This window comes from Polyodon spathula, chromosome 1 (genome assembly GCF_017654505.1).
Source record: "Polyodon spathula isolate WHYD16114869_AA chromosome 1, ASM1765450v1, whole genome shotgun sequence".
NCBI classification, from domain to species: Eukaryota; Metazoa; Chordata; class Actinopteri; order Acipenseriformes; family Polyodontidae; genus Polyodon; species Polyodon spathula.
The window spans coordinates 24809533-24837155 of record NC_054534.1 but is presented as its reverse complement, the minus strand read 5'-3'; the positions used below and the strand labels follow the sequence as shown (position 1 = coordinate 24837155).

Here is a 27623-nt window from a genome sequence, read left to right as displayed (position 1 = left end):
TCTACAGCATGCGCCTATTATTGTGCCCTTTGAATTTTTGTCCGTTATTGTGACCCATATTGATTCGGCTTTATTTTCTTTGTCCAGGTTTAACACCTGGGCTTCAAGACTGTTTCTTATGTATAGCGGTACCCCTCCTCCTCTTCTGTCCTGAAGGGTTGCTGCAAATACTTTAAACATTGTATCCATTGCTTTAATTGAACAGACAACCAACACTTTGTAAACCTGTCTTTGCTCCTGCAGGTTAATTGAACGTGGCCAGTTGGAAATTGCGACGGGTGGCTGGGTCATGACTGATGAAGCATCTACACATTATTTTGCCATGATTGACCAACTGTTGGAAGGACACCAGTGGCTGGAGAAAAATCTGGGTACGTTGGGAAGAAATGAAGTTGGCAGACTTATTCTAAAAGCTTTTTCACTGGCATAGAAAGGAATACATACATTTGAGGAGATCATATTTTTAGTAGAATATTGTGGTAAGATAATTTACTGTATACATTATTACAGGTTTTAGTGTTAGAGAGTTGCAGCCTTGTCCTGGCATTTACTGTATCAAGTTGTGTTCTTGTTAAAAATCACTTCAGTGGTCTAACTTCAGACAGACCTACAGCAAAGGTACAGGAATCCTGTAGTTTATCTATAGCATAGTTGAAGTATTAGCATATCCAGAATTAATTAACCTTTTATACAAGGTAAGGAAATGATTTTGAAACATTGGTTAGCACTGTTTGATACCACTGTGTAACAAAATTATTATTTTTTTTGTTCCTGGGTAGTAAGTGTTATTTCCTAATTGCTTATGCCTCAGAAGTATAGAACATGGCTATTATTCCTCACAAACTTTGCTTTTGTGACCAGGACAGTGATATTTCAATACTGTATTATAAAATTAGTAAATACAGTATAATTGTAAATCTCGAAAAACTACTCACTTCTAAATCTTTTGTAGTCATCTTTGTATTACTTTAGTATAAATAAATGTTAATTTGGATTCATATGTTGTTTTTTTCTGACTTTATGTGAACAAAAAGACACACATTTTCCCATTTTCCCATTGGAAATAGTGACATTTTGAAATATCACTGTCCTGGTCACAAAAGCAAAGTTTGTGGGGAATAATAGCCATGTTCTATACTTTTGAGGCATAAGCAATTAGGAAATAACACTTACTACCCAGGAACAAAAATTGTGTTACATAGTGTACTCAGTCCAGCACAGGGAAATTTAAGCTACAGTACCTCAAAATGGTTGTTGTGAATTTGTTTCTTTTTCTTGCCTCATCTGTAGGAGTGAAACCAAAGACTGGATGGGCAGTTGATCCTTTTGGGCATTCATCCACCATGGCCTACATCCTGAAACGCTCCGGCTTTTCCAGCATGCTTATCCAGAGAGTGCACTACTCAGTAAAGAAATACTTTGCCAGCCATAAGACACTAGAGTTTTTCTGGCGACAAAACTGGGGTAAGTGATCAATTTAGATTCAGTTCCAAAGTTTGTTTATGTTCCTTTGTTGCATTTAATATTTGTAGTTCATTAGACACAAAAAATGAGAAAAAAAATGTGCTATAATGCAAATAATGTTTTTTTTTTCTTTTAGTTTTCATCACTTTGAAAGAGAGATATTAAATATTAAGCTGATATGCTAATACTTAGTGGTTTGTATTAAAATAAACCATGATACCCTGTGGTGTGCAAGACAAGCTCAGAGACTCATGTCTACCATCAAATGTACATTTTAAACAGTACAAAAAAGTATAGTAGAAGGCTTCACTTATTCTGTGTTTTACTTTATATGTTTCACAGTAGATTCACAGTAGATTCACATATTTTGGCACTGTTCAGTAAGTATGGGTACAAAGAAAAAATATAATAGACTATAGTTTTTATTATATTTGAATATATGATTTTTTTTTTTTTTTTTTTTTTTACAGAAAGTAAGCATTAAAACACTGAATATGCCTGTTTTGCTGGTGAACTTAAAACACAGTACAAGGTACTGAAGGTAGTGTTCATTTCAATGTACAGTCTGCTATATTGTACATGAACAACACATGGTGAGAATTTAATAAAACATAGGAAAGCTGTGAACATGCAGTACACATTCACAGGTGTTCTCTATGCTCCTGCTTTTTATCGAGAACATTTCAATTCTGTAAACCACACACACATATATATGTATTTATTTATTTATGTATTTATTTATTTATTTCCCCGCAAGAAGTGCAGAAGATACTGCCTTTCTTCAGTGCTGAAGATAAGATTATAGACATGTTGTTATGTTCGGCCCTTGTGGATTTGTGTGTGTGATTGACTATTCCTTATTAATGTATTTAGAAATGTCTGGCTGTGCTCAATTTTAACAACACACAAATGCATAATTCTGTCTTGTCGTTTTAAGCCTGAGTGCTTGCTTAAAGCACAGACGTGCATGATAAATAGTCCAGTTTCATTTGTTCATGTTTAGGAGTTATAGTATGAGCAAAATAAATAGGATAGGTGCATATTTATTATACATGCATGCTTTGATTAGTAAAGAAACATTTCTGGATGCCTCATTGAAAGGGTTGATTTGGAGGTGTAAAACGGAAATCAGTTTTAAAAAATAAACACCTTTTTTATCTTTTTTATTTTCATAGGAAAATAAATTGCTTATTTGTCTGAGTCCATTTCACTAACTATATACATTGTAGGTATGACATACACCCTTGGATAATTTTAAGGGTGACCTTAATAATAATAATAATAATAATAATAATAATAATAATAATAATAATAATATGTTTATTTTTATATAGTGCCTTTCATAGTGGACCACCATCACAAAGCGCTTTACAGAGGTAGGCTGGGAACTGAGCATTATATGAGTCACTTACAAAAGGACATTAATTTAACTGCTCACCCGCAGGACGGAGCACAATGAGGTTAACTGACTTGCTTAGGGTCACACAGTGAGTCAGTCATTGGTTGAAGTGGGATTTGAATCGGTGACCTTCTGGTTACAAGCCCTGGACTTTAACCACTGGACCACACTGCCTCCTTAAGAACACATGCAGCCGGTTTCACAGAACCCGATTTAACATTAACTATTCAATGTTACTTTAGGTAAGGTAGTATGAGATAAGTGCTAATCAGAATCTGTGAACCAACATGGATTTATAATAAATCGGCAACTTTACTTCATAATTTCATAGCTCATGGTCAAAAAATAGCCTAGGAGCATCTGTATAAGATCTCAATGAACTGTGATTATCTGATTATTCTGGCTCATAAGATTATAGACACATCTCAGTTTCTCGGTAGGGTTTGTGGTTCATTTGTAGACATTCTTGTTGGGAGCGTGCCTGATAGAAACATGGCATGTTGCAAAAACAGTGGCTGTGATTTGCCATCTGAGATTCTCAGACTAATGTTTTATATTTCAGAATTTTTGATATTACTTAAAATAACGAAGTACTTGTAGATGATGCTTCATTTTGAGATGGTCTGTTAAATCAAGAGGGGGATTGCATGTCAACCAGTATTTGACAGTTGAAGCGGTGTTTCCACACATTTTTATGAATGATTTTGCAGCATGTATTTAATACCAGGAATCAGGTTTGTTAAACAACATCTTCAAAAGCAGCCAGCTAAGCAAATTCCTCTGCTCTGTCTTCAGTTGCTATTTCTGTTAAATCAAGAGGGGGATTGCATGTCAACCAGTATTTGACAGTTGAAGCGGTGTTTCCACACATTTTTATGAATGATTTTGCAGCATGTATTTAATACCAGGAATCAGGTTTGTTAAACAACATCTTCAAAAGCAGCCAGCTAAGCAAATTCCTCTGCTCTGTCTTCAGTTGCTATTTCAGTGCCCTCCCTATCCTTTATCATGTTCATCTTTTATATTTCCAGTAAGTCACCTCTTCTCCATGGTGCTCCTTGTATCAGATGGTACCAGGGGCAGAAATATTAAACATGGTATTTTTATACATTTATATCAACTGGGAACTAAATGAAAGCAGAGGATTTGAGCATATCACAAATCTATACTAAATCGCAGTTTTATAACCAGGACGATACTGATTCTACGTCTTGCAGAACTCGCTAATGACTTTCAATCACAATTTTCAAAGATGAGCAAGGTGTTTCTTTTCAGTTGAATATTTGGCCATATAATCATTTTGAGCCCACACGACTATTAGGTATGGCAGTGAAAATCATTAAAGCTGTGAGTTGCAAGAATGAAGCCAATAGAATTACCTACGGTACAGTGTTGTCTTATTTTTAAATTTGGTGTAGAAAGAAAGCTCTCATGTTACACTTTTCTAATACATAATAAGATATTGATTGATGATCAAAAATACACCTAGAATAGTAGCAGTGCAAAAAATCCATATGGCTTTTCAACATACATAATACAGGATGTCCAATCGCTGTGTATTCCCTGCGGTTCTGAATTTGCTGCGGTTGTTTTGTAGCAGTTCCTTTAGATTTTCAGTTCTGTTATACTGTTGTCCTGACAATGATTACATAATTTTTATTCAAGCAAATACTTGTTACAGAGTAAATAACTTCAAATGCAGTATGTATTGTTTTTTTTTTTTACTTTCTTCCACCTTTGCATTATCTCAGATATTGAGAACTTATCATGTTCTCAGTTTTAATTGATCTTTCAGCTCAGTACACGCCTGCTCTTGAATGCTAATCAGCAATTTGCATTGATGTCATGCTGGGATGTGTTTCAAGTTGGTTGGCTGTCCCTGCTGTGCAATGTGTAGCTTATATGCAGTATTGTAGTGCAGATGGAATTGAGAAAATCAAAGACACTAGTAACAATAGTTAGCAGTGCTAAATGTAACAATTGGGGGATTATTAAAATATGAATATGCACAACATTTGTTGTAGATTATTCCTTTTTAAACAAGATTAGCCATGCATACTGTCCAGTAACCGTATTCTCCAATTGTAAAATAGGTCAAATCTATGATATGTTTAAATGTACTTGTATACTACTCGTTGATGTCTCTGTATTAATGATTGTTGTGGAGAGGTTTTCTTGGGTACTCTATGTGGCTGACAGTTAATAACAAAATACATGTATTTATGTAAATTGAGTAAGCTTTCCAGCCACCCTTGATTCTATCAGTGTACTAACTTCATGTATAATGTGCAAGACAGCACTTTCTTCCATAAAGCAGTCCTACTAGAGCAGTCCATACAGCTTCATCACCTGCAATCATACCCTTTCTGAAAGCAATACCAGTGCACATATACCTCCAGAAGTAATTGTGTATCCTTCAATCTTCTTCACTTCCTCATAAAGCACATGAAATATGATAGGCATTTAGAATATTGGCATGTAGGCACTACTAAGCTGGAAACAATATCGCCAAATGTAGAGGATTCGCTTTCAAATTGTAGCACAAAATCATTGCTGCAAATGGCTAGTTTAATATTACTGGGAGATTAAATTGAGATGAATGTTCTGCCTGCTGGTTTTCAGTTGGAATTTTTGTTGCAGTGTTTTCAAATACCCTGGTGGGTGTGAAAGGGTAGCGTCACGACTCGAGCTGTTATTCGGCAGGAATGAGACTCGGAGACAGGGAAGCTGCAGTGCAAGCACTAGATTGTATTTATTAACAAAAAGATACAAAGAAACAAAGGCACAAGGGCCAAAATATAAAAAAAAAAAGTGCCTTGAAATCTAATAATGAGAATAAGTCTTGGATTTCATTAACATACACTAATAACCACGTTAAGCCCTAAAAATAACCTTAACAAAGCGCTTAACGTGGTTTAATGTACCGAAATACAAAACAAATGCTTACAAACCTTGCACGTTTGAAGCTTAGCACTTCATAATACTATCCAAAAATAAATCATACTTTTGTAATTAAACAGCACTGATAAAAACAAGGAGAGCCGTGTTGATTGTGATGCAGTGTTATGGATTTATTTATTTTGGCACTGGTGTTTTGTAATAAATTCAGATGACTGAAAAAAACCACAGCATTTTATCTTTTAATTTAAAAACATTTGTATGCATTAAAAAAAAAAAAAAGAATCCCAATAGTCACTAAATCGCGGTAAACATAACGAATAACTTCATTTTGCATATTAAGTGCTTTTCATATTGAGCAGTTTACATTACCAGGTTATTTTTAGGACTTAACTTTGTTATGTTAACGCAAACCATGATTTGTTTTAGGATAGTACTGGGAAGTGTTAAGCCTGATAATAAGTTTGTAAGCATTTGTTTTCCATTTAAGCACATTAAGCCACAGTAAGCGTTTTAGGATTTCCCCATAAACATACACACAAATGGCTGGTTTCACAGACTCCGATTAGTACTAGTCCTGGACTACCCAATGTTAATTTAGGTAAGGTAAACCACAATTAGTGCTAATCTGCGTCTATGAAACCAACTAATAAAGTATAAATACAAACATGATAAAATTAAATCTAAAAAACAATTCAGAAAATAATAAAGAAAAGGCAACTGAAAAAATGTACGTCTTGGGTCTATATATAAAGGTATGTTATATTTATTGCACATATTGTTGTTTAATTATAGGTGAATTTGTTATGCACCCCACCACCCAATGTCTCACCTGTTAAGCGGCCCTCCTTGAACAAAACTTTGGGATCCCCTGTATTACACAAAGGTCTCTAATTGGATTCCGAGCCTTCAATCTTAAATTATTTTTATTTTTACTTTTTTCCCAAACCAATCATTCTCATCTGCGGTGATTTGTTGTTTGTTTTCCAAACTTTTTTTTTTTTTTTTATTACAGCCACCTTCCTCTTAAGAACTTTTTATCTAATAAAACACTCTTTTTCTGATAACTGGGCAGATTTGTATCATGACTGAATCCTTGTTTCCTGTTCTATGTACAGATAAGAGTTCCAGCACTGACATCCTGTGCCACATGATGCCCTTCTACAGCTATGATGTTCCTCACACTTGCGGTCCGGACCCGAAGATATGCTGTCAGTTTGACTTCAAGAGGCTTCCTGGAGGCAGGATCAACTGTCCTTGGAGGGTGCCGCCTGAGGCAATCCACGATGGAAACATCCAGCAAAGGTAACGGTAAAAAAAATACCAGATCTCAAGGATATAACATTACCAAAACCATTTAGCAGCAGTCTTTTTAAATAGAACATGTGCTTGAATTAAGAACAATACAGCATGTATGAACTTTGTTAATACCTCTAGAAATCCTCTTTCTTACAGTGTATATATGCTTTGGAGCTCTTTCTCCTATGTAAAGGTCACAATACTGGTCATGGAAGTGCATGCCTACCTCTTTCAGTTCATTCTTCTGGGAAGCAGAGGTAGCAGAATGATTATAGCTAAGTGCCCCGTTAATACCGCCTCTGCATTTTCCTGGTGTGTATGAGCCAGCCTGGGAGCTACTGATTCTTATCTTCTCTAACCCTATAAAGACGAGGGAGGTCTTTTGACGATAGATAAACTGAAATGTACCACTCTGTTTCATGGGTGTTTGTAGCCCAAGTTAGCTTGCTGGGGAGTTCGGGTATCTGGTGTGTGCCTGTGGCAGCCTTTGAGTCCACTATTGCAAAGCTATTGTAGTGGTGGAACTCAACTTTCTGGCACATGGTAATCACACATTGTTCACAAAGGGCCTGCCTTAAACCAGTTATTCCAGATGGTTAAGACTTTCTCAAGCCACGTGTGAAAAAGAACTAAAAAAGCATTTACTAACATCAACTTCACAGGACATGCAATTACTGTATTCACACAATTGCATTTGGTTTTCCTTTTATTTTTATTTTATTGAAATGAAAAATATACAGACTGACAAAAAACGAGAATAAGAAAATACCGTAGTCCCAAGGAGACTTATAGTGGGTGCCTGTGCCTACATCTGCATAGACCAACGTGTCCATCAAGACAGTCTCCGAGGTGTTCATGAAATGGCAACATTTGCAGAAAGCTACCATGAGAAGCCCGACTCTGCTCAGAGGTAGACTGATGAGTCCTGCAGATGTGTGCAATGCATTGTGACAAGCACCAGACATTGCAACAGTAACCCAAATTACAGAAACCTTCAACACTTGACAATACACACCTGTTTCCACTCCAACAACTCCCAGGAGCAACACATTGAGGGCTTATGTATCATGTTGCTCGCTATTATTTTGTCTGTCAGTGTACTTTGATGGCGTTTAATGTGCAAACTAAATTGAAAAATGGAAAATATAAAAAAATAAAAAATAAATAAACATTACTATTATGCCATTTCAAACTCCTAATTGTCTACTTGTATCTCTCAAAGGGCACACATGATTTTGGATCAGTACAGAAAGAAGTCCAAACTTTTCAAAACAAAAGTAGTTCTGGTTCCCCTGGGGGATGATTTCCGATACAACGAGGCTTCTGAGTGGGATCAGCAGTTCCAGAATTACCAGAAGTTGTTTGATTACATGAATTCTCATCCAGAATTGCATGTCAAGGTAAAATGTAGCTTCTTAGATTACAGAAGCACATAGTGTTAATTACTTTGTTGGTTGTTTGGCTCTAATGTCTTTTTATGAAAGACAATACTGATGCCCCTTGTCTCTTTGCATGCACTCAACCATCTCAATAAAAGTTGCATGACATTGTACATTGTGCTGTGATTACAGCAGACATAAAACGACAAGCAGGAGCTTGTGGAGTATTCATTTATTTATCTGACCAGATAAAACCACTGTTGCTCATTTGCAGTGGTGACCTGGACTAGAAGCTGGATCAATGCAGTAGCAGCACAATTGGCAAACTAGAAATATCTGAAAGTAATAAAACATGTTAAAGGTATAATATTTCAAGACACAACCTATTGTGAGCAAGTAAGTTATTGTTCTAACCAATCTGTTGCAAGATTTATACTGTTAAAATTGTTTTATCCCTTTCCGACAATTTGCCTTGGCCGTTTCCCTTGCATAAATATGACCTCCAGTTGCCCATACTGTGCACTTACAAAACCACAGCATGAAATAACATTAAAAACTCAATTGTAATAATAAATGGGGGGTAGGGTTGAACATTACCGAACTACATGATTGATTATTTAATATCAAACCACATTTATTTAGAAGCTGTACAATTATTTTGATGTTTTCACAGTGTAGACTGTGATGTGTTCATAGTAATCTTACCAAATGTTTGTGGCTTGTCTGTTCATAGGCTCAGTTTGGGACCATATCTGATTACTTTGATGCACTTAAGAAAGCTGCTGGCCCTTTATTGTTTCCAAATGTAAGTGGGGACTTCTTCACCTATGCTGACAGAGATGACCATTACTGGAGTGGATACTTCACTTCACGCCCTTTCTACAAGAGACTGGACAGAGTCTTAGAATCACATCTGAGGTAAGAGTAACACTGGGTACAGGTGCTCTTGTTTCCTACAATAAAATACTTAGTGTACTCCAAGAATACAGTATTTAAACCTAAATTAGGGGATCCTGTAAGACTCACCAGGTAAAAGCATGGCCAAGTTGTGTACAGGATGAACTATACAATCATGGGAGTACAGGTTCTCATCCTGGCTGTGCAAAGTCGCTGGTCTCACTGAGGATTGCAGCGAGAGGGCAAATTGGAACTGGCGCTCCCTCATGTTAAAAAAAACCTGCGTGGATTGTTTCTCCTCATCTCACTACAGCAGACCCTCCTGGCCAGGCGCCTGGTAAACTCCAGCGGACACCTGCAGGGCTGGCCTTCATCCTCCAAAGACTGTCAGCTAGCCCCGGCAACATCTGTTCTTGAGTTCATGGGTACAAATTGAACAGTTGATTCTGGGGAATTACATTTCTTAGCATCTCAGCATCATTTTGGAACAGTGCAATTTGCCATGTCGTTCTTGCTGGATTTGAATGATACAAGATAGATTCCAAAGTGAGATCCAGTAAAAAAAAACTTCTATTAAAATTAATTCTGGGATAGTATAATCTGCATGTTGCAGAGGAAATCCTGTGTATAATTTGGGAAAATACTATTCTATATTCTGTGAAATGGCAGAAAATATTAGACTGGTAAAGCTGTTGACATTTTTTTTTTTTCTGTTTTGTAAAATATGTGAAGTGCAGCCTGTAAAATCAATTGTATGTTTGGAAAGTAATCTTTCTTCTAAATGTATTCATCATTTTACCAAGGTTTGGCTATGACTTTATCTAGGCTGATCTGTCAACCTGTCAGTATGATCTTCTTATAGCTCAATCTGCATTTAGAAATGCGTCTGATATCAGCTTTCAAAACAGTTGACCCATTGTCCCGTAATACACTTTGTTGTATCTGGACTTTAGTCAGGTCAGCAATTTGTCATTTTTGTTGGTTTTATATTAAACCTGTTGAGGAGCAGTCATCTTTACTTGGATCGTTTTATTGGAAGACACATGGATCTCGCTTGAGGAGATCCCATTTTTGCGATAATTAAAGGCACATGTGGAAGGAGAATCAAATTCAGTTTCGCGTTTTATTACCTGTCAATACGCAGCTGGTCTTTAAGCTACCTGACAGCTGAACTGGAAACACTGTATAAGGTGTTGTGTTAATATTGGTTATTATCTATGACTTCAAACACTCGTAAATCATAACATTTGTGTAAAATGAAGAAACGTTTGACATTGAAAAATACACCTAATACAGTTTTTTTACTTTTACTTCAAATTGGTTATTCACATATTGTTGGTTACATAAGCTGCATCTGCTACTAAACTGTTTATCAGTATCACAAAAACATGTAATAAAGCATGATGTTGCTTTATTGTTTGTATTGTAGTAATCAGTGAGTCTGTGCAATCATTTGTGTTTATGCACCTTGAACAATTTGGGTTGTGTATGGAAGGAGTAAGAAGCGCTTATAAAGTTTTAGTTTTTGTCATAAAAATACAGTATATTGCAGTGAAAAGTTCTGAATCACAGCAGTGCAGCTGTACTTTTTAGAAATGTAAGTAACCTCGAGGGAAGACTAAGAAAAAGCACAGTGGCATGAATTGAATCACTGCTAACTTGTTACGTAAACTAGGCATCAATATGAGAAGTTGAAAGGTAAGGCTGTCATTTGTTCACCTGTTTATGCACAAGCCATTCATCATTATTGTATTGCATACACACTATAAAGACTGCACAGACTGTTTATTTTTCTATGTGCAAAATTATTGGCAAAAAACATTTAAAATCATAAATAATGTGTGTGTGTGTGTACTGTGGCTCCTTTCTTTGGTACTGAATTCTGAATTGTAATGCTGAATAATGGCTTACTAATTATACAGCAGAGTACATTTTAAAACGTGTGTGTGTGTGTGTGTGTGTGTGTGTGTATATATATATATATATATATATATATATATATATATATATATATATATATATATATATATATATGAAAATTGCACTGGCAGGATGATATTGACAACCTTGTAAATCCTAGTAATCACCTTTTCATCTTTCAAAGTCACACGGCTGGTTTTACATTTTTGAAGTTTTTATAGGAGGTTTCATCAAATCGGTGGAACAATGTGAAACAAATGGATACAAACTGACATTTAGATCACCTCTAAAAAGTAGCTATGTTTAAAAATAGTTGATATGAATTTGTTGGAAATTATTCTAGTCAGATTGCTTAATTTACCGGTACATCCTGTTATTTTCCTTGTCATTTTGTTAAAGCTTTTCTAAGCCACTAATTGCCTTTTTCATGCAATTACAGTGCTTATCAGCCTGGTGTTCTTGAAAGACAAAGTCTCATTGAGAACCAGCTTAAAAGGCCTTTGGTTAGGCACAAAGTTCTAGTATGTGGTGATTCATCAAGCAGTTTATTTTAAGGGGAAGTGCAGCTGTGGACAAACGATTAAAATAAATGGATGCTTCTCAGTAAAGAAAAAAAAAAACTAGTATCCGATACTTATGAGGTTCTGTTTTTCATGAATAACTTTATTAATTACACTCAAACATTAAAAAAAAAAAAAACTGTTTATCCCTCAATCCTTTATATTTCCTGATGAGAATTGGTTGAACAGTAGTGATTTATGTAAAGTAACTAACTCATAAAGGGGCTCATTAGAGACAAACAGACAAGATTTGAATGAAGTGTCCCCTTGTAAAGTGTTTTTTTTTATGTTGCAGACAGAAATGTAGCTTGGTAGTGTTGGTCTGTCAAACTTAACATTCACACATTCACCAGTAGTGTCCTGGAATTTACCTCATTGCATCCCTAGCAAAACTGCTTGTTGGTTACAATATAAAACATATATGATGCCCTATTAAACTCTCTTAATATAAGTAAATTACACAGGGTTCTACTATAATTCTTAGCTGCCTCCAAGCTTGTACCCACCTATTATCAATACTGTACAACATAACTCAAGTGCATGGAGCCTTTTATTGCCTTCTGGATTTCTTGGTTAAATATAAAATGATTAGAGCTGAGTAAGTCAATTATATTTTATTGAGAAAATCATGAAGCATAACAAATTAAACCATTTCCAAATACTGTGCTAATTTTGCACAACACAAAAAGAGCAGACTGCAGATGGGCTTTTGCAAAGCCCGTCTACTGTAAGTTTAGTCAGACCATACCGGTCGATTTGTTTTGCTGACCTTAGTCTGTATAAAGGGGCCCTTCAGACTGGAAATAAAGTGTGCATAATCTATAAACATACAATAAAAACAAGGTCATATTTAAATGTAAGAATTGGCAGAGGGTGACTCATATATATATTGAGAGAGAGAGAGAGAGAGAGAGAGAGAGAGAAAATACCCATTGTGTTTGAAACAAATTACACAACCATCATATATCATGTTTCAGGGTGAATTCACTTTTTATTATAATCTTTGACAGTCTTAAGATAAAGTTTAAGTGTAAAATTCAGAAGAGCGAGCCCTGCACACTTACAGAAAAGACAGACCTGATAAATATGCGTCAGAGGGCTATAGGGTAGTATGCGATTTTTGCCATCGCACTGTCACATATTCATTTAAACAGAGTGCTGAGAAAACATGGAACTAGGGCAGCACCACACACCATAAATCTTGCTACTATTGATAGAGATGACAGATTAAATACCAGGAAGCTTCAATTGTGTCTCGCATTAAATTAAAATGGACTGTTGAAATTGGCGTTTTAAATGTTTCTGTGAAAACTCTCTTTGGTTTAAGCAAACAGAGGTAAACAGACCCAAGGTTCATTAGCATTCTGCACAAAACATTAGCATGTTCCTGAAGGTGCTGTGAAAAAGGCAAATGTTCATTCTCTGTTCACCTCTTTGAATAATGTAGGCAAAGAACAAAGCCTGCAAATGTCTTCTTAGGCAGTTTTAATTGCGCTAATGAAGATTTGGAGTTAGTAACACAGTTTTTCGCTGGAAGACAAAAGCTCCATTACAATTCTTAAATGATTAAGAAACAACTTAAGACCACTTAAGTTCCTGAGTTAAAAGTCTAAGTTGATGTATATCTGGTTTGATAATATTGCTGGGTGTGTTTCTAATTTTGAAAAGAAATGTGCTCATGATGATTTGGAGTAAATAACTTTGAGAATGTAGCCCAATATATCTTGTGAAGGAGTGTTTAAAGTTGTGGATGAATTACATGTAGAATATAAATAAAACAAATTAACGAATTTTCACTTTCTAAATGTTTTGCCACATTAATGGAATACTATTTATTGCATTTCCATAAGCCTTACTAAATCAGTTAGCTGAGATTTATGTCTGCTAAAATCTGAATTTGTGCACTTATTAAGAACATAATAGAAAGTAAGTAATAAGAAAGTTTACAAACGAGAGGAGGCCATCCAGCCTATCTTGCTCATTTGGTTATTAGTAACTTATTGATCCCAGAATCTCATCAAGCAGCTTCTTGAAGGATCCCAGGGTGTCAGCCTCAACAACATTACTGGGGAGTTGGTTCCAGACCCTCACAATTCTCTATGTAAAAAAGTGCCTCCTATTTTCTGTTCTGAATGCCCCTTTATCTAATCTCCATTTGTGACCCTTGTCCTTGTTTCTTTTTTCAGGTTGAAAAAGTCCCTTGGGTCGACATTGTCAGCCTTTTACAATTTTTGAATGCTTGAATCAGATCACTGCGTAGTCTTCTTTGTTCAAGACTGAATAGATTCAATTCTTTAAGCCTGTCTGCATATGACATGCCTTTTAAATCCGGAATAATTCTGGTCCTTCGTCTCTGCACTTTCTCTAGAGCAGCAGTATCCTTTTTGTAGCAAGGTGACACAACATCTAGATTAGGTCTTACTAATGCATTGTAAAGTTTTAACATTACTTTCCTTGATTTAAATGCAACACTTTTCATTATATATCCGAGCATCTTGTTGGTCTTTTATAGCTTCTCCACATCGTCTAGATCAGGTGTTCGGTCCTGGGACCCCATGTGTTTGCTGGTTTCATTCCAACTGAGCTCTCAGTTACTTAACTAGACCCTTATTTGAACTAATATTTTGCTTAATTAGACCTTTTTACTTGTTTTCAGCTCTTAAACAGTGGCAGTTCAAGTTACTTATCAAATGTTTTGGCTAGCTGAAATCAAATAAGTTAAATTATCAGTTCAATTAAGTGTATAGTTAAGTAATTGAGAGCTCGGTTGGAATGAAAACAGACAGACACAGGGTTTTTTGAGAAGCACTGGTCTAGATGAAGACATTTCAGAGTCAACATAAACTCCTAGGTCTTTTTTATAGATTCCGTCTTCAATTTCACTGTCTTCTATATGATATTTATAATGCACATTTTTATTGCCTGGGTGCAGTACCTTACATTTTTCTCTATTAAATGTAATTTGCCATGTGTCTGCCCAGTTCTGAATGCTGTCTAGATCATTTTGAATGACCTTTGCTGCTGCATCGGTGTTTGGCAAGCCTCCTATTTAACAAGGTTGCTTCCTATACCAGAATCTAAGTCATTAATGTAGATTAGGAATGGCAGAGGACCTGATACTGATCTCTGTGGTACATTACTGGTTACCTCGCTCCATTTTGAGGTTTCTCCTCTAATCAGTACTTTCTGTTTTCTACGTGTTAACCACTCCCTAATCCATGTACATGCATTTCTTTGAATCGTGACTGTGTTCAGGTTGAGATTTAATCTTTATGCAGGATTTTGTGAAGAGCTTTCTGGAAATCTAAATGAACCATGTCATATGCTTTGTAGTTATCTATTGTCAGTGTTGCATTTTCAAAAAAAAATCAAGCAGGTTACTTAGACTCTTCTTTACTCTTCTCTTTTGGTTCATTAAATATTTATAAATACTAGATCACATAGATTCTCCAAACCAATTACTCTAAATTGTCCTTCTGGCTTTTTTTCAAAAAGCATAAACGTACCTCATGACGTTACCATACTAGACAAACAACCCAGACATTTCACTGAGGGGCTTGTATGTAATGTTATGTTTTTTCATATAGAGTTTAGAGCTGTAATTGTGTTGTTCCTTTCAGAACAATAATTGAACTCCCAATGATTGGAGTGAATAACTACTCGCCTTTTATTTCTTGAAGGAGGAGCAGAATGTAGCTTTACATAAAAAAGGCTGGTTCATGTCACCCCATTAGAGTGCTATAGACAACTGCAGTTGTAACACTGTAGGACTGAGACACAGAACATGAACTATACAGTTATAATGGTCTCCATATTTACATTTGGTTTTTAAAGTAAACCCTGATTTTATTCAATGCGACAGTGTTGGAGGTATGCAGCTCCTGTATGCCTGTGAAGGAGCATCCTCATTTGGGCTTGACTGTTTACAATGAGTTGTGTTGTTGTACTATGTTATATATAACTTACTCTGAGGTGTTTTTATTGTTGCAATATGAAGCCGTGTTAGTTTAATTCAGTGTGCAGCTTAACCACGGTCTTTTATATCAATAACGGTATATTGCATAATAACAGTAATGATTAAAACCCTAAATATTTAACGTCGAGAAAATAAATGAAACACTTGCATGTTTGTAGCTATTATTATGCATTGTTAAATACTGTGTGTGTGAGAGTGCACAGTATAAAAAAGAAACAAATGATTTATACGGTTTTATATGTGATGTTTTATATATGTTACAATTTAAAGATATATATTGTTATATAAAGAAACGGTACAAAATTGTTTAATTAAGGCTGTTAATGTGGGTGTGGCTAGCTCTTTAAAAGGCTGCCTGTCTGTACGGGGGGTGGGGGGGATTGAGAGGACTGACCAGTATGTGAATGAGCGCTTAATATTACTTAAAAGAAAATAAATGCTTGTACCTGAAAAACGAAAGAAGTAGTTCCGGGTGTCTCTGTGGTCCTGACTTGCGGGGTGGACGTGTGGCTTGGACATGTCACCCCGTCACAATGTCGTACGTTTTTAATAAAAGCATTGCAGCTCAGCCATGTCTTCCAGGTACTGTAAGTGTGCACCATCAGTCAGCACTTGTATTGCCTCAGTTGTATTCTGGTCTTGAATCAACAATGAGTGAAACTGGCCAAAATGTCCTGTTGTCACAGACAATTTATCACAACAAAGACTGCAGTAATGTTGCACTAAAACTAAACTTATACTTGCTTTCAGTAGCTGTTCCATGTGTGCCACTGCATAATGAAATACCATAAATTGCAGAGAAAAAGAAACACCACAAGTCCCTTAGATTGCAGATTAGCTATTTAGATGAAACCCTGTTCAATTTATAATGTAATCTTTTCCTGTGGGAATGTAATCTCAAGGTACAGATTGCCGTTTTCAGTTTATTGAAGTACCATTATCATAGAATCATATGAAGTTTTGCCTACACCAGGCAAAAGAACACGACAGCAAGCACAGTGGTTTTGTTTAAGAAATAGTGGTTTTGTTGTTGGCTTTTAATGGTAACGTTTTGCTGAGGTTACTTCTTTAAGGCTGGCTGAAATAGCCACTAAAATGAAGCCAACCATTTGCTCCCTAGATCCAGTCTCTACACCACTCATTGTGCCACATTTTTCAGTTCTCAGCCTGGTGTGACAGAGATCATAAACGAGTTCTGGAGTAGTTCCACCAGCATTTAAATATGCCGCTGTGACGCCTTTGTTAAAAAAACCAAACCTTGACACAGATATTCTTTATAATTGTAGGCCCATCTCTAATCTGCCCTTCTGTCTAATATCCTAGAACTCATAGCAGCTCAGCAGCTACAGAGTCATCTATCGGAATGCGGTATTTATGAACCTTTGCAGTCAGGTTTTAGATCAAGACACAGCACTGAAACAGCTCTTGTTCAGGTTGTTCATGACCGCTGACTCAGGTGCACTAACAATTCTGGTCCTATTTAGACCTCAGTGCTGCATTTGATACTGTAAACCACGCCATTTAATTAACCACTTGGAATGTTGTATGGGTATTACTGGCATTGTCTTAAAGTGGTTCCGAATATGCTTGTCAGGTCATAGTCAGTTTGTTTCTGTGGGCGGCTATACATCTGACCCTAGCCCGGTATCTACAAGGGTGCCACAGGACCCTTACTTTTTAATATCTTGGACAGATCATGCGTCGTCTTGGTGTGAGTTTTCACTCATATGCAGGTGACACACAATTATATTTTAAGACTACACCTGATACAAATGTGGCCGTTTCAGCTCTTGATAATTGTCTGACTGAGATTAAAACTTGGATGTAGCAAAACTTCCTACAATTAAGTAGCGATAAAACCAAAGTAATGCTACTTGGCGCTCCTCAACAACTTAGAAATTTGGATTCTTTTAGCATAGTGATGGATGGGCTTGAAGTTAAATCTAGCTCTGTAATTAGGAATCTTGGTGTGGTCTTTGACCCTAGCCTTACTTTTGAGTCACATGTCCCCAATGTCACCAAGGTGTCCTTTTTTCACCTTCGTAACAATGCGCCCTATGTTGTCTGTGCCTGATGCAGAGAGGCTAGTTCATGCCTGTGTTGTCTGTGCCTGATGCAGAGAGGCTAGTTCATGCCTGTGTTGTCTGTGCCTGATGCAGAGAGGCTAGTTCATACCCTGAACGGTTTATCTGCAGGTTACATTGCTGATTTGCTTACACGTTACACACCCATACATATTCTACGTTCTTCATCCTCTGGTTTATTGGCAATACCCAAAACTAACCATGGGCAATAGTGCTTTTTGCCGCTATACGCCCAAACTTTGGAACAACCTTCCTCAATCTCAATCTATCAGGGATGCTAAGACCATTGATGCTTTTATGTTGAGTCATTTTTATCATGATTTGGTTTTTGATTTGTGTAATTTCTTTTTATATTAAGTGTACTCTTAATATGCATTATGTATGTATGTGTTTGTAGAGCGCTTTGAGATGCGTGTATTTAGGCGTTTTATAAAATAAAGATGATTATTATTATTATTATTATTATTATTATTATTATTGTTATTATTATTATTATAAATAAAACATTTCAGCAGTTCTGCAATACAGTAATGCTTGCTTGGCTATAGACAGCCTCATACTTTACACACAGCCTAGCACTTATCTCCCAATAGGAAGAATAATATGCATTTTTTCTTTCGCTCAAGATGGCCCCCCGTGTATATTTGTTTTCAAATTAATCTTTTCCAGTGTCTCCCTGGCCTAATTCCTTATGTTTTTTTTCTGCACAGAGATTCCAATGACCTCAGCCAAGCTGCAAGCTGCAGGAGATGTGGGAATACTCTGTCTGTTCTGATTTTCAGTGGCTGTCTTTGTTCAGCAAGAGTATTTGCTGTCTTCAGCTTAGCTTGCATCTCTTCATGCTTGAAGGCTAGTGGAATTTGTTGAAAAAATCCCCTACAAATGCACTGTGAGAAAGTGATTGAAAATTCCTTAGGAATTTGCAGACCAGGGCATTTTGGGGTTTGCTGTTTAACTTTTAACTTTGATTGCCCATTACCTGGCTCCTTTGGTTGTCAGGCAATTGTCCAGGGAGGCTTTCTGTTTTTCCAGGTCTCGTTTAAGTGCAGCTGAATTAAAATCCCAAGTTTGTTTTTGAAAGGAACAAATACTTACGATGTTAAAGCTGAGTTGTTGTGAGGTTTATTTGAATAGAAGACTATTGAAAAATACACTATTTTGTTTAAACAGAATTATGCTTAAAGCATTTTAAATTGGAAGCAATATATTGATGAGAATAAGCCAAAACGATATTGATATTCACTATTCAGGCTACCCTAAATGTTTTAGTTTGGCAGCTTGTTTTGGAGGACAGAATAAGCAAGAATATGTCTGAGAACACAAGTAGGTGTCTTAAGACTTGGCAATGATAAAGCAAGATGACAAATAAAACAGGACAAAATGAATATCAAGAGCTGTCACATTACCACTTTCCTGTGCTGTGGGATTCCACTTGGCTACAACCTTTTGTCAGATAAGGTCTTATCGAGAACCCATAACTAATCCTCCATTTCTCATTTTCCAGGAGCCCTGCAATATACATGCACAAAGATTCATTTCAAAGGCTGCAGACGGAATACCCTATTATCATACTTGCTACAGTCAGTGCATTTTACAGTAAATTAAACTGACACAAGACCAGCCTTTGACACAGCATAACAGTAGAAACATTTTTGAATGGGAATCTAAACATACAGTGTATATGGAAGTGATCTTGCTTTTCATTTTGGAGATAGTGAGTGGCTTTGAGAAAGAGATAATGAAATGTGCAGTCAGGTTTAGTTGACACATTAGACACATTGTCCCCATTCCAAGTGTCCCCCTGTCTATGTCAGAGGGGGAGATGCATTTATTTTATTTTTTAAAAACAAAAGTAACAAGAACACCCCCAAACACTCTCTCAAACAGTTCTCATTCTTTATGATTGGAAACACATGGTGGGTATTGAGCAAACATGTCTATGGTTTGGAAATTGTGAATTTGGAGAAAGATTTTTCTCTCATCTCCATATTTTTAGATGGTGATGTATAGTGTATGAGAAAATAAGTCCTCCAAGAGGATGATTGCAGAAAGTCAGGGTTTTAGACTGTAATGGGAGATGACTTACTCCAAATGACTTGATGCATTCTCTAGTTATAGGCTTTTGGTATTTCAAGTTCTGGATTGTAATTAAAAAAAAAAAAAGTCAGTGATACTTCTGCTCTGAAGCTACTAGATCAGTAATTTGGTGAAAGGCTGCTTGCTAACTGCTATGCTGGCAATGTTTTAATAACTGTCCAGTGTCCTGTAAATGTGTGGCTGTGTGGTCAAGTGGTTAAAGAAAAGGGCTTATAACCAGGAGGTCCCCAGTTCCCCCGACTCATTGTGTGACCCAGAGCGTCACTTAACCTGCTTGTGCTCTTTTGGGTGAGATGTTGTTGTAAGTGATGCATAGTTCACACACGCTAGTCTCTGTAAGTCATCTGCTAAATAAACAAATAATAATAATGTATGTGTTGCTGTTTTACAGCAGCTAGTTTACATGTTTATAAAAAAAAATAGCCTGTGGCAACCCTTTTCTTGTATTTACTACATCTTGTAAAGCGCTTTTTGATGGTGTTACATTATGAAAGGCGCTATATAAAATAAAGATTGATACACAAGTCTGTTGCTTTCAAAATAGGAATGCAAATCCCTTGTTTTAGTTTTATCGAAACTTGCACCAGACTTCACTGTGTTTCACTCGCAAGTGTTATGCAACCCTTCATATCATTATGCACAAAATCTGAATCTAATTAGTAGCTTCTGTGCTGGGAATGCCTGGAGCTGAATCCCCAGTAATTAGTGAGATTAAAATATAGGTGCCTATTTTGGTGGTCTCATTCCCAACATTGTAAAGCATTGAATGAGTGTGGAGCTTGAGCCTTAGAAGGTGATCTCTCCAGGTATGGCTGAGGCCCCTTCAGGTGCATCTTGTACGTGGTGAGCTTTGTCTGCTCTGGAGATTTACAAGTATAGGGTCATTCCAGCTCAAGTGAACCAATTCTGTAATATTTTCTAAGGCTGGAATGATGCTCCTTTTTTTACCATCAATGCATTGCTTTCACAGCAGATGCATTGAAGCATTGATGTTCTTTAAAAAAGTTACCAAAACTAACAGAAGTAATTCATTTAGAGCTATTGATAATATGGTGAATAGTTGCAAAATTATTGAAAACTATTATATAAATTAAGACATCAGATTATGTTTAACTCCTCTATAAAAACGTCTTGCATTATTTTTGTCTTGATTTGTGCCAAGTGATGGAAAAAGCACGAAAATGGCCCATTGAATAATTAAACAAGTAAATCTAAGTAAAAAGTAGTATAGCGAGTCCCTGAGTGCTCACCTGATAGAAGCTCAGCCGCGTGGTGCGCAGGGTGTCATACAGTGCAGGTTCTGACTGTGCGAAGTAGGCGGTTCTTCACTGGGGACTCCGAAGGGAGAGTCGTATTGACACAAGCGCTCCTGTGGGTTAGGGAGATAAAACCAGCAGGGCTGTTTCTCCTCATGGCTCTACAGCAAACCCTGCTGGCAAGTGCCCAGTGTACTCAGGGCGGACACCTGCAGCACTGGCCTTTGTCCACCAGAGGTCGGCAGCTCGCTGACATCCGCTCTCAAGTTCCTGGGTGAAAAAGGAAGCTGGCTTGGTCATGGGATCGGAGGACGCCCACTGAACCTTTGGGTCTCCTGAACCATGTGGAGAATTGCTGCAGTGAGGAGAAAAACGATTGGGCATTCCATATTGGGATGCTTAAAATGCCTTTGATCAAGCAGGCTACCTTTGGAAAGTGACCTTTGTTGTTGTTCCACCATTTATGTGCAGTCGTATAATATGAACCCACATACAATTACATTTTTTTTTTAAATTAGGTGTGAATGTGCATTGAGAAGACTCAAGCAGGCAGAGGAAGCGGTGTCAAAACATGCACATGCTTGACCCGTCGATGGTCCTCAAATGATCACCTGCCTTGCCAGCCTTAGTATTTTTTTCTCAGTGGAGAAACATATTGGTAAAATGCCCATTTTGATGACCTTTAACCTATAACAAAACTATTTTAAAGCTTGCCTAAAGAGCTTAAGGAATTAACCCCCCTCCCCTTAGTCCTCTTGGGCTGGAATGACCCTGTATTTATAGTAGAATTTGGTATCTCACGATGCCTGTATACCACTTTTCTATAGCATTATTTCAACAGAAAATGTCACATTTACATTCCATTAGAAAATATAGGAGTTGACAGGTTTTTGCCTGATATTTAAGTCATCTTGATGCCAGGTTTCCTCAAAGTGCTTCAGTCCTGCTACTGTGCCTATCATAACAATGGAACTTCGTGATGCCAAAATGTGCCCTAAGTACCCACTATTTAGTGCTTGAATTATGCCACTTCTTGAGATTGAATTACCAAAACATGAAATGACGTGGAATGTCAGGGTCTGTCTTTTGTTTAGTTTGAATTATTTGGTGGATCTATTTCTGCTAGTTAACATCTCAATCAGCTTCTCTTGGTAAATATCCTTTAGTTAATAAATAAAGACTGTAAAGTGTGTGTGGTCAATGTGATCATTTCAGTATTGTCCTTGTTTGCAAGCACCGTGATTTGAATTATTTTGAGGACTACTTTAATTGTTAATATCGAGGAGTATAAACAGTTAATTCTGTGTGAAACAGGAGAGGAAAATGTAATCAGCCAAGTATATGTGCACTGATTTCTAAATTATTCTCAATGCATGGAGATGAAGCTTAATGAAGTATGTGTGAAATGTGTGCTAAAAATACAGCAAAAATATCTTACTCAAACAAACAAATGACTCTTCATGCTCTTCCCTTCTATAAAAATATCATTGTATGCAAATAATTCCCTCAGTTGGAGCTTACTGTTGTAAAATAATACCCTGTGTTGTGTTACATTCATTTGTGTGCAAAAAAACCCCTCTTTGACTGATTTTGTTGCTTGCTACTGCTATCATTTTATCAAATAGTTATGGGGTGTCGTGTAAAAAAAAAAAAAAAAAAAAAAACATGAATATTTTAACATGTCTTTTTTTCCAGATTTAGCTTAAACCTTATATTTCTTTCCAGATTTAACTTAAATCTTGTATTTTTTCCCCAGATTTATAAATGTACTGTAGCTGCCACAATAACATGTGCATGGCTGCCATGATTCACGTGTGACCAGAGTTTTAAACACATGTCAAAATTAGTCAAAAATACAAATTAGCTTTTAATTATCAACTTATCCCAGAAGTACAGAAATATCCGTGTTGCTTAATTTTACCCTCCAAAAATTATTTTCTGCAATGGTGATTGCCAAGACTGTTATCTTACCGTGAAAAGCTGTTTACACATTTTTTTTTTGGTATATAGGCTAGTTCTTGCATTAGCAAAACAGTATGCAGTAGTGGCTTTATTCCTTATTTAAGATATGACGCAGCTGTTTCAAGTGTGTTACCTTTTATTTGCATTTTAACAACGTACAGTACCAAAATTATCACATTGTTGAGAATTATAAATTTTTTTTTTGTCCTGAACATCACTTTTTCCCTCCACTATTTCTCTCGTTTCTCAATTAAGAAAAATAAACTACAGAAAAGTTCTCAAGAAATTCTGAAAAAAAATGAAAACTGAAGAACCCTACTAATTTTTTATTCTGTTTAATTGGTTGACTGAACAGCATGTTACCAATCTTGCAGAATGAGAACTATTTCGAGGACTGAAAGATATCGATGAATGGTGTTTTTGTTTTTAATTTAGCACCTAATGATATTCTTATCTTGGCATTTATTTTCTTATTATGCAAAATCCAATATATAAAGTATTAACTATACTTTACTGAACTAAAGCTTTATTCATTGGACAACCACCTGTAAGGCCAGCTTTTGCTGGAGTCGATCAGGGTATCAATGACCAGAATGCCCTCTATAAATTTGAGATGTACACTTACACAAACCATTTGCATATAGAGTAGATTCACACAAGCACTCTATTTGCTCTGGTAGCTGTTTGATACGAGTGAAAGATAGATTGAACAGAGGGTAAACAGAACATTTGGTACAATGGAATTTTAAATTAAAATGTCTCCAGCAATAAAATATAGGATACTGTGAACCAGAGCTGTAAGTCTGCTCCAAATTACTTTTACTAAATAACATTTCAGTAATAAAATACAGTCTTAATAAGAATATAACTGCAGCCACAGGAATGTACTGTGGATGTGTGGGATTGAGGTGAAGTCTTGTAAAATTGTGTTTTTCTGGGGATTAAGATTAACTGTTCTGTGAACGTATGCTTTCTTTCGACAGTCAAGGGGCTGCAAGGGATATATTAAACATTTATACAGTCATTCATTTTAATTATACTCTAAATTAAACTGGAGGCAGTGGCTCCAAAACTTTTATTAAGGTTTTCATAAGCAATATTGAGTAATTGTTAGTATTGATCTCAGAAACAAAGAAATGGTTTGAGCAGTCATTTATTATATTAATATTTTTGGAGAAGTGCAAGAGAATGAAAAAAAAGAAAAAGCAGTGAAATGTACCATATGTTAAAACTTTGATAAGCTAATAGCTTACATTTACAGTATCTTTTTTTATGTATTTTTTTTATGTTTTCTCTTACATTAAATGAATTACTTTGCCTTTGCGGTACCCTGCAATGCACGTATTGCAGCAAAACATTTTAACATAACTGTTTTAAGTCAACCGGTTTATAAAACCAAAACTATTTCTCAACTTTCCCAGTAAACCATATACACATAATTTGGATCATGCATTTAACATCATACAATCAAAGAAACTAAAGTATTTCATTGTTAGATTTCAAAATGTCACTTTTTTGTCAGTTTTTCATTAAGCATATGGAAACCTACAAAGCGGTATGCAACTCAATATGTTAAAGTAACATTGTTCAACATTGCCAAAGCTGTAGTATACTGTCATATGTATTAACTAGCAAATGTCATTGGGCCTTTAGGAAACTTAGGCAACCATGCCTTTTAGCAATGATTTGTTTCGCCTATATCCATCAGATATATTTATAGTGATTTACAGTAATACTTGAACCTTTTGATATTAATTGTGAAGTTCAGCATTTCATTTTTAGTATGTTTTCTTTACCTCTTTCAACTTTATTCTTCACAGGGCAGCGGAGATACTATACTCACTTGCCTTGGCAAATATTCAGAAGTGGAACAAAATGAGTGCATTCCCTTCATCTGATAATTATAAACTGCTAACAGAAGCTAGAAGAAACCTTGGCCTTTTCCAACACCACGATGCTATTACAGGAACTGGTAAAGACTGGGTTGTTGTGGACTATGGCACTAGGTAAGCGCCTATTATTGTGAAAATAATTTACAGGTTTCCTTGACATAGTGGTGTTAATGTCAGTTATATCATGAGGAGAGCGTATAACCCTTTCAAAACAAAGAAACAGCTGCTGTGAAAACTTGACCAGTTGCCAGGAAGAAAAGTAAAGATGAAAACAACCAAATGGCAAACTATAGAGGCCATAACAACACTAGAAGCTAAATAAAGTTTTAAATTTGTTTTATATTTTGGCCCAAGATTAAGCAGTAAACGCCAGTACACATTGTAAAGCACAATTATCTTTATATATAATAATGGTAGGGCTTATTTTATTGCTCGCTGAAATCGACAAATGCGATTGATTTTTTAAAATGGACATTACTTATATAAATCGGCAATTTGTAATATATTTTATGGAAATTTGTATGAACATTAATAATGTTTGCATATTGATTTGATGAAACTGTGCCTGGGCTTCAACAAAAAAACCTTATACCCAGAATGACTGTAAAGAATAAAGCATGTGAGTTTGTGGGTAAATTATTTTAACATACATGCCCTTTAAATGACCTTAGGAAAAACGACATATTTCACCTAAGGTATACCCATATAAGTATTACATTTGTACATTATTGTCATTCATTTATAGTTATAATACAGATTCATAATACGTTAGGTATCGGTAGCAAAATAGCAAAAATAGAAAACAGTTATTTAAATACTAAATGAAATCACATGCATGTTTTTTTATAGCTTTGCATTTAACCTGTGTCCTTTTTAAAGCTTTATTTTCAGTGAGCAAGTACTCATGACTAAAATACATTCAGTGGTATAACTGAATTGTGTGTTCAATTTTGAACAAAAATGATACAGAAGCAGTTGACAAGAACCTATTTTCTTCCTGCATTGGTCGCAACCGAAACTTGTAATTCGGTCGAAGAAAACGCAGGGGCAATTGAACTTGACAGCGAGGGTGAAGCAGAATTAGCACCTGAGAGTAGTTGTAGGGGTACAGGTGTTAAGAGAAAAAAAAAACAACAACCTTAAAACAAGTGTAAATAAAAGGCCGAGCTGAAAAGTGATTCAGCTTCATTCAGTGGTAAAATGCTACATAGAAGAATGTCCTCTAGTCATGCAAACAGGTAATCTGTGCAGTGGTAGTGTATGCTATAGAAGATCGCTATATCATAGATCAGGTGTATATGACAGTCACCATACTGATATATTATATATATATATATATATATATATATATATATATATATATATATATATATATATATATATATATATATACAGTGCCTATAGAAAGTCTACACCCCCTTGAACTTTTTTCACATTTTGTTGTGTCAGTGCCTCACATTTTCATGTATTTAAATGAGGATTTTGTACCACTTATCTTCACACCATACACCACACTGTTAAGGGGGAAAAAAGATTTTATTGAGAAAAAAAAAATGATATATTAAAAATACAAAACTGAAAGATAGTCTCCATCCCCCTGAGTTAATACTTGGTGGAAGCACCTTTGGCAGCAATTACAACTGTGAGTCTGTTGGGATAGGTCTCTACTAACTTTGCACACCTAGATTTGGCAATATTTGACCATACTTCTTTACAGAACTGTTCAAGCTCTGTCAAGTTCCTTGGGGAGCGTTTTCGATTGGATTTAGGTCGGGGCTCTAACTGGGCCACTCAAGGACATTTACCTTTTTGTTCCTTAGTCACTCCAGTGTAGCTTTGGCTGTGTGCTTTGGGTCATTGTTATGCTGAAAGGTGAACTTCCATCCCAGTTTCAGCTTTCTTGCTGAGAGGCAGCAGGTTTTCCTCAAGGACTTCTCTCTACTTTGCTCCATTCATTTTCCCTTCTATCCTGACAAGTGTCCCAGTCTCTGCCGATAAGAAACATCCCCATAACATGATGCTGCCACCACCATGCTTCACAGTAGGGATGGTGTTCTTTGGGTGATGCGCTGTGTTGGGTTTGCGCCAAACATAACATTTTGCATTTAGCCCAAAAAGTTCCATTTTAGTTTCGTCAGACCACAAAACTTTTTGCCACATGGCTACCGAATCTCCTGAGTGTTTTTTTGCATACTTCAAATGGGATTCAAGGTTGGCTTTCTTGAGTAATGGCTTCCTTCTTGCCACCCTACCATACAGGCCCGTTTTGTGGAGTGCTTGGGATATTGTTGTCACTTTGACCAGTCTTGGCCATAAAAGCCTACAGCTCTTGCAAAGTACCATTGGCCTCTTGGTAGCCTCTCTGATCAGTCTCCTTCTTGCTCTGTCATCCAGTTTGGAGGGACAGCCTGATCTAGGCAGGGTCGTGGTGGTGACATACACCTTATACTTCTTAATAATCGTCTTGACCGTTCTCCAAGGGATATTCAAGGCCTTTGATATTTTTTTATACCCATCACCTGATCTGTGCCTTTCAGCAA

The 27623-nt window shown here is 36.2% G+C and overlaps 1 protein-coding gene across 1 annotated transcript in view; it reads left to right on the top strand.

Moving 5' to 3' along the window:
* LOC121315950 (alpha-mannosidase 2-like) overlaps window positions 1–27623 on the top strand; it is a 126717-nt gene that overhangs the window by 62675 nt on the left and 36419 nt on the right. The window contains exons 6-11 of the mRNA XM_041250580.1: window positions 244–371; window positions 1291–1464; window positions 6880–7066; window positions 8283–8460; window positions 9173–9357; window positions 25012–25197. Coding sequence (XP_041106514.1) covers window positions 244–371; window positions 1291–1464; window positions 6880–7066; window positions 8283–8460; window positions 9173–9357; window positions 25012–25197 — 1038 coding nt within the window. The remainder of the gene's footprint in view (window positions 1–243; window positions 372–1290; window positions 1465–6879; window positions 7067–8282; window positions 8461–9172; window positions 9358–25011; window positions 25198–27623) is intronic.